Source organism: Olea europaea, chromosome 12 (assembly GCF_002742605.1).
Source record: "Olea europaea var. sylvestris chromosome 12, O_europaea_v1, whole genome shotgun sequence".
NCBI classification, from domain to species: domain Eukaryota; kingdom Viridiplantae; phylum Streptophyta; class Magnoliopsida; order Lamiales; family Oleaceae; genus Olea; species Olea europaea.
The window spans coordinates 20,315,534-20,328,734 of NC_036248.1; the positions used below are offsets into that span (position 1 = coordinate 20,315,534).

The window sequence follows — 13,201 nt, forward strand, 5'->3', positions numbered from 1 at the left end:
TAATCCTTATCACTGTACTCGTAGCCAAACACACGAGTACATCCCCCACGTCAATTCACATTTCGTTTCACTGCAAACGATAAGCACCAAAACGACGCAGCATAGAACCGCCTTATTCTTCAACGCCGGAACGAGATGCAGATCCTTCACATCCCATGCTTAGAAGACAACTACGCCTACATGTGTGCTTGCTAAAACTCATTGAAATTTTCGCGTATTAATTTTTATTTTATTTATTTATTTTCTGGATAGAATTATGTACGAAGCTACAAAATAAGCAGTAGTTTTAGTGAATGTCTAGTGCTTGAGCAATAAATCTAATCGTTTGATCGGTCTTTTTTGATCTTTTTTTAATAGGATTATAGATGAGGCTATAAAAGAAGCAGAAGTTTTAGAGAAATTAATTTGATCATTTGTTGGATTTTTTTCGTGATTATTTTTGCTAGGATTATTGATGAGGCAACAAAAGAAGCAGCAGTAGTGGACCCAGTGGAGCCTCACAGTATTCTTCGGGTTGCTCAAGAAAATGGAGTTGACCTTAAGCTTGTCCTCACTACTCACCATCACTGGTTAGTTTCCTTTCATTATATTTTTCCCTTCTTGTTTATTTGTTGATATTGATGATTAATGATACTTGGTTTTTTAGTGGAGGGGCTGATCAGTTAATTAGTTTTAGTTTATGTTATCCCTTTCTTTGGAAATTTGTGTGGGTGTTCTATTTGTGCAGTTGATTACTTGGAATATATATATATTTTTGGGAAAGGCAATCAAATAGTTTATTAATCAATGGAAAATACACTGGAAGTTTATTATCAATTTACACCAGAAAGGAACAACATAAAATTTGGCAGCTCGTTTATAGGCCTAGTAGTCGCAACATTAAACTAAGTATACAATTTCAAATGAAACAATTCTCTAATCTGCTCTGTTGTCCACGTTTTATCATCAAAACAATGGATGTTTCTTTCTCTCCTCACACACCATGCGATGCAATTCGGAATAAGGTTCCATACAAGCTTGCTAGTCTTGTCGCAAAACTTTTTTCTCCATACCTTTAACACGTCTGTCATACGCCTTGGCAACATCCAATCCATGTGTTGAGACATCAGAATATCGTTCTACAGCAAACAAGCAACATCACAATGAAGGAACAAGTGGTCAATCGTCTCCCCATCTCTTCCACACATATAGCACCACTCCGTAACATAAAAACCCCATTGTTTGGAGATTATCCGCATTTAACACATATCCCCTGACAACTGTCAATAGTAAAAATACCACCCTTGGAGGCAGTTTACATTTTCATACAATCTTTCAAGGAAATGAACTCTCTACGGGTCCCAATAAATATCTAAAATACATGTCGACTGAGAAGATATCATCCCGTGTCAATCTCCACCTGCTACAAGCACCCTTTCCTACCTTGATGTGCACCTCATACAAGGATGTCAGTAGCAAAGCATAATCATTCACTTTCCAGTCTTGCAAACCCCGCCGAAAGACAATGTTCCAATTGAGACTTCCATTATGCATATTTAAGACCTCATTCACCATAGTGGACGGCTCCAAAACAATGCGATACAAAGAGGGAAATCCTTCCTTAAGCGATTGCTCTTCACACCATCAATCATTCTAAAAGCTAATAGTATTGTCATTCCCCACCACAAAAGTCAATCTATTTGAAAAAGTGCTCCACCCTCGTCGGATATATCGCTACGAACTCACCCCATACGAGCCTCGACTAAGCACTATCCCCTTGCCATAATACCATATTTTGCCCCTATAATTTCTTTCCAAAAACTCTCCCTCTCCACTCCGAATCACCACAACTATTTACTTAACAAGGCTTTATTAAACAATACAAGGCTCCTCACTCCGAAACCCCCTTAGGGGAGAACAAATTGTATCCCAGTTAACCAAATGTAATTCTTCTCTTCCTCCCCCAAACCTCCCCACAGGAACTCCCTTTGAATCCTCTCTAGTTTTTCACTACCGAAACTGGAATAGGAAGCAATGACATAATAAGTAGGAAGATTGGACAAAGTAGACTTAAATAGAGTAAGACAGCCACCATTTGAGAGGTACACGTGCTTCCACCGCGCTAGCCTTTTCTCCACCATTTCCATAATGCTGTTCCAAATATGTGTACTTTTGAACCATGCTCCCAAAAGAAGCTCAAGATATGACAAAGGCAACTGCGCAATCCTGCAGCCCAATATAGCAGCCAACTCTTGCACATTCTCGACCTCTCCAACTGTTATAGCCTCGGATTTCTCCAAAATTACCCTCAATCCAGATGCAGCTTCGAAGCATAGAAGCAAACGACGCAGGTTCCTAAATTGTTCAACATCTGCATCATAAAAGATCAGCGTATAAAGCCCCTTAACAATCCTTCCTTCACGGCCTTCTCAAGCATCCTACTAAAAGCTTCCATCACAATAACAAAAAGCAATGGAGATAACGGATCTCCTTACCTTAGTCCTCTACTACTTCGAAAATAACCCTCAGGAGTACTGTTTACCATAACTAAGAAAGAAACTGTAGAGATACAAAATTGAATCAACCGGCATCGAAGCCACATTGCTTGAGTATATACAAAAGAAATCCCCAATTTACGTGATTATAAGCCTTCTGAATGTCAAGCTTACATAACATCCCTGGAACCCCTAGACGCATTCGTGAGTCGATGCATTTATTTGCTATAAGTATTGTATCTAGAATTTGGCGTCCTTTGATGAAAGCATTCTAAAACTTAGACACCACTTGCTCCAACACCTTCTTTAATCTGTTTGTAAGAATTTTCCTAATAATATTGTACACCCCACTTACTAAACTAATAGGTCAAAAGTCCTTAATATTCGCCCCTCCTAATTTCTTAGGAATCAACATAATAAATGTAGCATTAGAGCTTCTCAAGAACCTATTGCACTGGAAAAAATAAGTAAAGAATCCACAATATCCGATTGCACCACTTCCCAACAAGCCTTATAAAATGAGAATGAAAAAACCGTCCGGTCCTGGAGCCTTGTCGTCATTCATGCTAAATACCACCTCTTTAGTTTCATCCTCCTCGAATGGTTTCTCTAACCAACTAGAGTCGTCTTCATTAATAGTTGAAAAATCTAGCCCAAATCGAGTTGACCCGTTGAGTTCACCGAGTGAAATGGCAATTTTTATATTAACTCAGCCAGGTGACTGGTTTAACCGAGATTTTAAAGTTTGTCCATAAATTTTTTGTTCTCAAAAGGACTTGAACCTTAGACCTCTAGGTAAAGTGAGTACCACTTAACCACGAGAGATCAAGTGTTTATTGTTTTGTGTTTGCAATAATTGTGTATATGTAAATCATTTACAGTTTGCTAAAAATATTTTTAAAAAATTATAGTAACTATTTTGATTAACATGAATTGAATATTTATCAAAATAATATATAAATAATTAATGATAGATAATTTAATTTTTTTTTATCTAAAAGAAAAACTTTATACTTTAAAAAATATTTTATAATTATTAGGCATTCAGCCATCGGTCTAACCACTAATCCATCGGTTCGACCAACAACTCGAGACCCGGTGCCTTGACCAGATCAATAGTTGGGTCGAGTTTAATAACTATGTGTATTTGTCCCTTTCTCTCAACCACTTGACCTAGATTTCTTACGCCAAGCAATCTTCCTCATCTCCACCAACCTTTCCAACTCTTCCTTAATTCTCCATGTTTGTCTCTCTCATCCCCTACCAATCCTCGACTCTCCTCCCTTCTATCCAGCTTTTATATATCTGAAACGCAATGATTTTTCGACAATTAATATCTCCCACTGCCTCCTAATTCTACCTCTTCAAATCCCTTTTCAACGCCTTTAATTTTCGATCCAACACGTAAACTGGGAGACCCCCCCTGAAGTCATACGACATCCACCACGTCTGTACTCCCTCCACAAACCCTTCTACTTTTAACCATATCTTTTCAAACATAAAAGGCTTACTTCTAGTGCACCTCACATTCCCAAATAACAAATAGGGAAATGATTTGAACACATACTCCCCAATCTCCTCTGAGTGACCTCTAGGTGGTTAGCCTTCCGCTCTCCGCATATTAGGAACCGATCTATTCGGACAAGACATGTTGATCTCGATTGGATGACCAAGTAAAATCTCCACCCATCATAGGCAATTCCAACAAAATGTTCTCCCTAATAAAATCTGAGAAATCTTTGATAGCTCCTGTTAACCTCCCACCAATAAACCTCTCAGTAAGAAATCAAACTACATTAAAATCTCCTCCAATACACATTTGAAGATTCCACCAAGCCATCATACCAACTAACTCATCCCACAATCCACTTCTGCTCTCATCAACATTGGACTCATAAACTCTTATAAACATTCATCGAAATCCATCTCTAATATTTTTAAACGAAAGAGCAAGAGAAAATAGTCGTCTAACCTCCTCCATATAAAAAACTTTAGTGTCCCACATGACTAGCACACCTCCTGTAGCTCCCGATGACCCCAAAAACTGATACCCAACATGCTATCCCCCCATAGGCTAGTCACAATGGTAGTTGAAACGACCTTCAACTTTGATCTTGTAAGCATACAAGGTCAGCCTTCCAACTCCTTTTCAGATTTCGAATACCCAATCTTTTTTCGGCTACGTTGATCCCCCTTAGATTCCAACTACTATTTTGGGATCATCTCAACACTCCATCATCCCTTCCTATCAGTCCTCTTCTTGACTCGCCTTATTTGACAGCATAATTAATCGAGCATTCGAGCCGCTTAACCCTTTCTTTGTATCTTACCTCCTGGTGTACCCACCTCCTGTCCCCTACTAGCCTTCAGTTCCTCAAATAATTGCAGTAGCCTATTTTCGTACCCATCACAAGACACACCCACCATCTTACTGAATTCCAGAATTTTTTGGAGAACCCAATTCAATGGTAGTGATCTAATGTCATGCACATTGTCATTCGCTATTTCCTCATCATATGCAAAATCATAGTAGTGTCCATCCTCTACCTCAATCTTTACTGCATCACTGCATATACCCCCCTTCTTGGCACCATCAACCCACAACACCAAAGTTTTATCATTCCTTGCCTCCCCCTCTTTTATAGTTTCGAATCTCCTTGTATAGGTATTCATTCCCATAGTTGCAGAGCCTGTCGCCCCTTGTTGTTTTTCAATTATTGGAGTTGGACTTTCTACCAATACGATTTCGTTCTCTTGCTCCATTTCCAACACTAATCCCTCTATAGGATTCTTGTCCAACGCATCCTCCATTGTGGGACAATTGTCTTTGGTCATATCGAGGATCTCCGACTCCAATTTCAACATACTCGGCTCCCCTACCTTAGCCGAAGGTCCCACCTTTATTGCTTTAGTCCCTACTTGGGGTTCCCCACTTTGCTTGACTAACACGTCCTTACTATAGGTCCAGTTCGATGTTAGCTCAATAGAGTCCAAGTTTGCTACTTTTATACCATTGACTGGACACTCTTCCGAAACCTCCCCACATTTATGAAAGTAGTTTTTCCTGGCACTCACTACAATCCCCCTCTTCATCAACCTGATTAGTTCATCCAGTTCACCTTTCAGAGCCTTAATGTGGTCTCTTATTTTACCTCTATTCAAAAAATCATCATATATGCACTCTGTTGTTGTCTCCTTAAACTTATGAAATGTCGGATGTCCTTCCTCATTGGGTCCCGAGATTGTGTAGCACTCCTCTTATTAGCCGTCGTTTCCTTATGCCATTGTACTTGTTGACTGGCATTCTGCGAAGCTTGTATGTTTACCATACCTCTAGCATAAATCGTCTCGTCGGCTCCTTGCTTCAATTGTTCTCTTAACCTTATTGTCCGCAACGAAAGAGTCAATAACTGCCTGAAACACACTTGAAACTGATGCCCATCCCTTTCCATTCACCCCTTTAGGAACCATCACCACTCCTTTACTGCGTCTCTCTTCATACTGTGCTATCATCAGGTACCTGCCACGGCTGTTTGCACAGCGTTTTGCTAAGAAAGCTCGAGAGGACTCATTAAACTACACAACAAATTCCTCCAACTTATTAGTCACCCTCATCTTATCCACCATGTTCACCATCCACACGGCTCCATATCTCCCCATGCGAATTGTGGCGGAAATCTTCGATCCCCATTCTGATAGCTTAATAATTCCTGAATAGTTGACAGACACAACAAACTCTTTCGCCTCAATTCTGAATCGAGAACTGAATACCATCTCACCCATGGCCTGCGACTGATTCACTTGATTTTGGGCAAACGTAGCAAATGACAATAAATTAAGCGGTTGGGTTGTCCTGATCGCAACTAGACGATTCTGCTGCCTCGTTGTGCCCATGCACTAGTGCATGCGTGTTGAGATCGGCTCTTGTTTGACATGGTTGCATGGCTAGCGTTGGAATCACTTACCTGATCGTTGGTCAGGTGCGTTTGGATTTTAGGGGAGAAGTCGCCATTCGGTTCTAATTGTAAAAATTAAAGTTACTTGGAATATACCACCTGGTTGGTGTAATTTCATTTATGTGAGTATGTATGGAAACATGTTTCCTTTCAGTTCGGCTATATTGTGATTATTTCAATATTGGATCATTTGATAGTGAGAAGTGGTCGAAGAAGATCCTCTTTGACTTTTGCACATCATATATTGGTTTATTGGTTTAAACAGTAATGAAAGGAACAGCCGCTGTTTCGAAGACCAAACAAGAACAATAGAACATATTAGAGAATTATTTTATATGACTTTGTATACTTGGTTTAATGTTGCGGCCACTAATCATATAGAAGGGTTGCCAAATTTTATGTCGTTTATTTCTTGTTTAAATTGATAATACACCTCCCATGTATCATCTATTGATTAATAAAATTACTTGATTACTTATTAAAAAAAAAAAAAAAAAAAAACTGAAAAAAAACGTAATTGTTAAAAAAAAAACTGTAATGAAATTTTTGAAGTGATGAGATCAGTTTTCTGCATACAATGAGCTGTAAAAATCTAAAGAAAAGGCTTCTGCTTATGTAAGTTGTCAATATCTGAAGATAAATTTTTCTGCTCAAGTAAGCTGTAATAATCTAATGAAAGAAGGCCTTGGATGCATGTATGTGTATAAATGGTTAAGGATGTATTTTATGTATGGCAGGGATCATGCTGGTGGCAATGAGAAGTTAAGGCAGATGGTGCCTGATATCAAGGTTTATGGAGGTTCTATTGATAATGTACAGGGATGCACTAATAAAGTTGAAAATGGTGACAAAATATCACTCGGGGCTGAAATCAACATATTGTGTCTTCACACACCCTGGTACGAGCTGTATAACTTATGTTCATGAATGATAATTTCTATTCATGCTATAGAATGTACGTATTTGGAAACTTCTGGGTTTTGCATTAATTGATTGGGTGCTCCCTGTGTAATTGTATGGCTAAAGCCTAAAAGGATGTTAATTGATTCTAGTTCACGTTGAATAAGGCTACATATCTTTTTGTTAATGCTACTGCTGCATTTATTGATTGTGCGATGTTGACTTTCACATCTGCATAATGACGTCAATCACCACATGTGGTCATTGATATTTGATAACCATACACCTTTTTACCTTGTTTCTGCTTTAGATTTTGCATCATCGGTGCAATGTCATCCACCTCTTCTTGTACTGTATAACTTTGTTCTTTTGATTTTTGTTTTGGTATGAGCCTGTTTGAGCCCCTCTTTTTTGTTCAAAATGCATTTTGGAATAGTAATTTGATGGAAAATGTGTGGTTAAAAAAAAAAAAAGAAAAAGTTTTGGATTTGCGTATAATATTATTTTATTGAAGAATGTGTGATTGAAAATAAGAGAGAGAAATGTATTTTGAAAGTAATGAGGGCCAAACAAAGGTTTAGCTTTGAGCATGTTCAGTACTTCATAGCTCAAGGCCCCTAGATATATTTCCCTGGCTTGATATTCTCTGAAGTATTTGAACGTTTAAAAATATTATTTATTTATAGTAGTTATATCGTCCACCTCTTCTTGTACTGTGTGACTATATTCTTTTGATTTTTGTTTTGATATTTAATTTTGAGCATGTTAAGTACTTCATATCTCAAGGCCCCTAGATATTTTTCCCTGGCTTGATATTCTAAGAAGTATTTGAATGTTTACAAAATATTATTTATTTATAGTAGTTTGTTGTGGTGATTATATAATGTTCAGACAAATGGCAGAATGTATTACTATTTTATGGCCTTTGCCTCACTTTGTAAATCTGTTTCTTTAATTGTTGATCAGTCATACAAAAGGTCATATTAGTTACTACCTCACGGGTAAAGAAGGAGAGGATCCTGCTGTCTTCACAGGAGACACAATGGTTAGTGAAGATTTGTTTCATTTTCTGGAGATATTACTATTATTTTTCATCTGTGTTCCATAAGGTTGATTCAAAATATATGTAGATTAGATTTTTGTTGGATGGCCTTTGGGTAGTGGTAGCTGCTGTAAAATTTTACTTTTTGTTTGTTTTTACACTACTCAACTATAATGAGATCCATAAGCCATGAATATGCAAGCCTTTTGTTAAATTCTTGATGGGAATTTTTCGTTGTCATTTTGTTTCGAGATGAGTTCTTATTGGGAAAACCATGTCTAACAAAGAACTCAGACCGATCCTTTATTTATTTAGACTTGAAGGACAGTCAGGCATTCGTTGTTAGCTAACTTTTCTTCGAAGAAATGTTTAAGTTCTCAAACTGCTTTACTTTTGTTAGATTACTTCTTATAATTGCTTCCTTTGCCTTTTCAATTATATGTATTTTCTTCAATCTGTTCCCTTTCTAGCTAGTGACATTGGATTGTCGTAGAGATGGGATTATGATTAATTCTTTTCTTCTGCTTGTCATCATTTTTAGTTCATTGCTGGTTGTGGTAAGTTTTTTGAAGGCACTGCGGAACAGATGTATCACTCGCTATGTGTGACCTTGGGTTCTTTACCAAAGCCAACTCGAGTTTTTTGTGGTCACGAGGTAATGTATTTTCACATGCATATGTGGTGTGGTATGTTCACTAATTGACATCAAATTTTATTTTATTTTATCCATCTATATATATATATATATATATATATATATATTACCATTTGTTCAACTTGGTGTGATCCTTTGATCTCCAGGCTGATGCCCAGGCCAGTTTTGTGCACATTGCTCCAAACTTACTTTTATATGTTACTTTTTAATTCTAGGAGTGTTTTTTTTTTACTTTGGACTTTTTCCCTGAACTCTCAAATTGGTCAGAAGTTTTTCTCTCTCTTATTAAAGAAACTTAAAATAGCTTTCCTTGGCCTGCCCACTGGTTTTGCTTCTGGCTGGTTCTGATCTTCAACTTGGAACTTATCTCTAATTAATGGACCAAAAATTAGCGTTTTTATGTACTATTTATCTGATTGTCCACTTTCTTTTCTAGATTCTGACTTAAATTTAATTTGCACTCAGTACACGGTGAAGAACTTGCTATTTTCTTCGATAGTGGAACCCGATAATGTGAGGATATCCCAAAAATTATCATGGGCTCAGCAGAAGAGAGCAAAGGGGCTTCCTACTATTCCCTCAACTATTGAGGAAGAACTGGAAACTAACCCGTTCATGCGTGTTGATCTACCAGAGGTTCAGGTATCATACTACTGTTAATTAGAAGAGCTCATTTGATTCCTCTACCATTATGTATAATTCTGTTCATTTCCTTAAATAAATTTTCATTTGTCTCGAGTTTTTTGAAATTTTGCCTCTTAGCTAGAAATTGGCCGGCTATCATTATTAAGAAAACCAATCCTGGGTTATTAATATTAAGGACTACAAAACAGATTATTACAGACAAAAGGTCGATTGATAAAAATGAAATAATTTGTATAATGAAATGAAAAAGAAAAGAGAAACTTCTTTCTTTCAAAATGCTTTAAATTTCATGAAATAGTTTAATATACATGGGATTGTCTACGATGAGAACGAACAACTTTCTCGAGAATCTGAACTCATCTACCTGACATTCTCAAATTTAGTTTGGTTGAACTTGAAATGCCCAATGATTAAGTAAACAATTATATTGGATTAGATTGAATGGGACCAACGAAATGAACTCTAACCCCTGTTTCTCATTGAATTAATTGATGAGCATGCTATTGGATGTCATCTTGAATTCAATAATTTATATGCCATTTCTCTGCCTGAAATTGACTGGCATAACTTGACTCTGCAGGAGAAGGTAGGATGCAAGTCTCCAGTGGAAGCCATCAGGGAGATAAGAAAGAGAAAGGATGAATGGAGGGGTTGAACTGTTACGGTACGTCTGGGTATGGCTGTTTGGATAACACTTGGAAAGTATTAAAAAGGAAAAATATTTTAAAATCTTGTTCTACTGTCCAGTATGTCTATGGAACATCAACATGTACTAAATGTTGCAAAATGTGTTGTGCAGTTTTTATTTCATGGAGGTTAACAGTAATGTAAACTGGAAGCATTTCTTGTAAATGTTTGCTTATCTTTCTGTTGGAATATGGAAATACTAAAGTCACATTGTGGTCAATTCTTTCCATTTTCCAATCTGAGAATTAAATTATGTCTCTGCTTTAACAAGATTGGGCATGTTTGGTTTGCTAGACAACACTATACAAGACTATATAAAGCCCCTATCGAGCCCTTTATGAGAGGATCTTTCTACATCTACATCAAATTTTACATAATGGGTTATATAATGCTACATGTGATTCTACCATTTCCTAGTTTAAAACAAACTTAACTTTTTCATCCAATTTTTTCCCTCTACATCATTTTATGTAATATCCAATGTACCATTTTTATGTACAAGTAGCATAATTTTTTTTGAAATTAGATTGTGTAAAAATTGATTTTTTTTCTTCTTTTATTTTTCTGAGAATGTGATTATAAAGTAATGTAATTAAAAAGTAGGAAAAAATTGTGAACATACGTGCGAATTATTTTATTAAAAGAATGGAGTTGAAAATGAGTTCGAAAACTTTAAAGAAAAAGCTTAAACATGATCAAAAGTGTTTCAGTTGTCATTCTCTTGCAGTGTGACATCATTAATAAATTGATCTTAATTCACTTGTTGACATTTGAAAAGGAATTAAATATTTTGTACGAGATGAATTTTCTATGCCCGTAAAATTTATCTAGTCGATATATTTTCCGAATGATCTCTTTTTGAACTATCAAACAATACATGTTGAACAGAAATATATTTCAGATAACATTATGGAATATTTGTGTCGTCATTCGATTTCTATATATTTTTTTTCTTCGTCAAAAAGGATGCCTTTTTCTTTTAGGACTGAAAATGACATCGTTTCGCACTAATACGAGGTTGTCCTGTGCTTTCAAGATTATGACGCTGTTTTGGATATTTATTAGGATTAAACCTCTTGTACACTGGTATACAGCTTTGTGTACAACCTTCTCACAATGTGAGGGGGCCTACATGAGTATTATATTTGTGGACTCCATTGTGAAAGGGGTGTATGGGTGTACAACGATAACTCTTGTACACTGCTGGTACACAGCTTTGTGTACAACCCTCTCACATTTAGAGAGTTTACATGAATATTATATTTGTGGACCCTTCTCATTGTGAGAGGGGTGTATGAGTGTATAGCACTTATTGTTGTACACCCAGCACAACTGTATTTATTATGTGTTATTTTCATTTTCTCGCTACTCTAACCTTAACTCTAGATATATAAATAATTGAAAGATCAATGAAAATAGCGTCATTTTGCACCAATACGATATTGTCTTTCACCTATCAAGTCGACACGTTGTTTTGGTTAGGGTATTTATAATATGTTATCTTCATTTTCTTGCAGCTTTAACTTTAACTCAAATTAGATATTATAAATAATTGAAAGATCAATTTAGTTGTCCTATGTAGTTTGAAGATCAAATCAGATATCATGTAATAATTGGAGGATCAAATTAGAAGTTCCAAATATTTGGAGGATGATTTTCGATGTCCAAAATGGTCGGAGGGTCAACTTTGATGTTCCTAACAAATAGATGATAAATTCAGATGTTCCTAATAGTTCAATGATCAAATTAGTATTTTCTAAGACTTGAAGGATGAAACCAAAAGTTCCTAATAGTTGGAGGATCAATTTTGAGGTTACCAATAGATAGAGGGCCAATATCAAATACTTGGTGGTATCTTGTACATGTTGATAGATGTTCAAATAATTTGAGGATAAATCCAGTTGTCAAACATATGCAGCTTTAACTTTAACTCAAATTAGATATTATAAATAATTGAAAGATCAATTTAGTTGTCCTATGTAGTTTGAAGATCAAATCAGATATCATGTAATAATTGGAGGATCAAATTAGAAGTTCCAAATATTTGGAGGATGATTTTCGATGTCCAAAATGGTCGGAGGGTCAACTTTGATGTTCCTAACAAATAGATGATAAATTCAGATGTTCCTAATAGTTCAATGATCAAATTAGTATTTTCTAAGACTTGAAGGATGAAACCAAAAGTTCCTAATAGTTGGAGGATCAATTTTGAGGTTACCAATAGATAGAGGGCCAATATCAAATACTTGGTGGTATCTTGTACATGTTGATAGATGTTCAAATAATTTGAGGATAAATCCAGTTGTCAAACATATTTGAAGGATCAAATTTGAAGTTCCTATAGTTGGAGGATGGCTCAAGAATTTCCTAGTAGATTGAGGATCGAACTGAATTTCCTGATAGTTGGAAAATCATTTTTTATGTTCCATATAGTTTCGAGGTTCATCTTAGATACTCCCCATAAATAGAGGATCAAAATATTAATCTTAATAGTTGGAGGATCAATTTTGCATTTTTATTAGTTTTGAGGAATAAATCAAATATTACAAATAGATGGAGGATCAATTTAGAAGATCCTAATAAATGGAAGGATAATGTAAATGTTATAAATAGTTTGAGGATGAAGTATGATGTAAATATTTGGATAATCAATTAAGAAGCTTCTAATAGTTGGAGGATAACTCAAGAATTTCCTAATTGTTAAAGGATCAAATTAGAATTTCCTATTAGTTTGAGGATGAGTTTTTTAGTTCCTAATAGTTTGACGATCAATTCAAAACATAAAATTAACTGCTAAAGGGTAAAAGTGGAATTTTCTAATAGTTGGAGGATGAAGTGAAAG

General features: G+C 36.0%; 1 protein-coding gene across 1 annotated transcript; it reads left to right on the top strand.

Annotated features, from left to right (window-relative positions):
• LOC111406036 (hydroxyacylglutathione hydrolase cytoplasmic) lies at window positions 1–10,592 on the top strand. Its single transcript, XM_023035214.1, has 7 exons — window positions 1–182; window positions 447–569; window positions 7,168–7,329; window positions 8,297–8,375; window positions 8,914–9,027; window positions 9,493–9,669; window positions 10,253–10,592. The coding sequence occupies exons 1-7, from the start codon at window positions 136–138 to the stop codon at window positions 10,325–10,327; spliced, it is 777 nt and encodes a 258-aa protein (XP_022890982.1). The 5' UTR covers window positions 1–135; the 3' UTR covers window positions 10,328–10,592.
• Window positions 10,593–13,201: the final 2,609 nt, after the last annotated feature.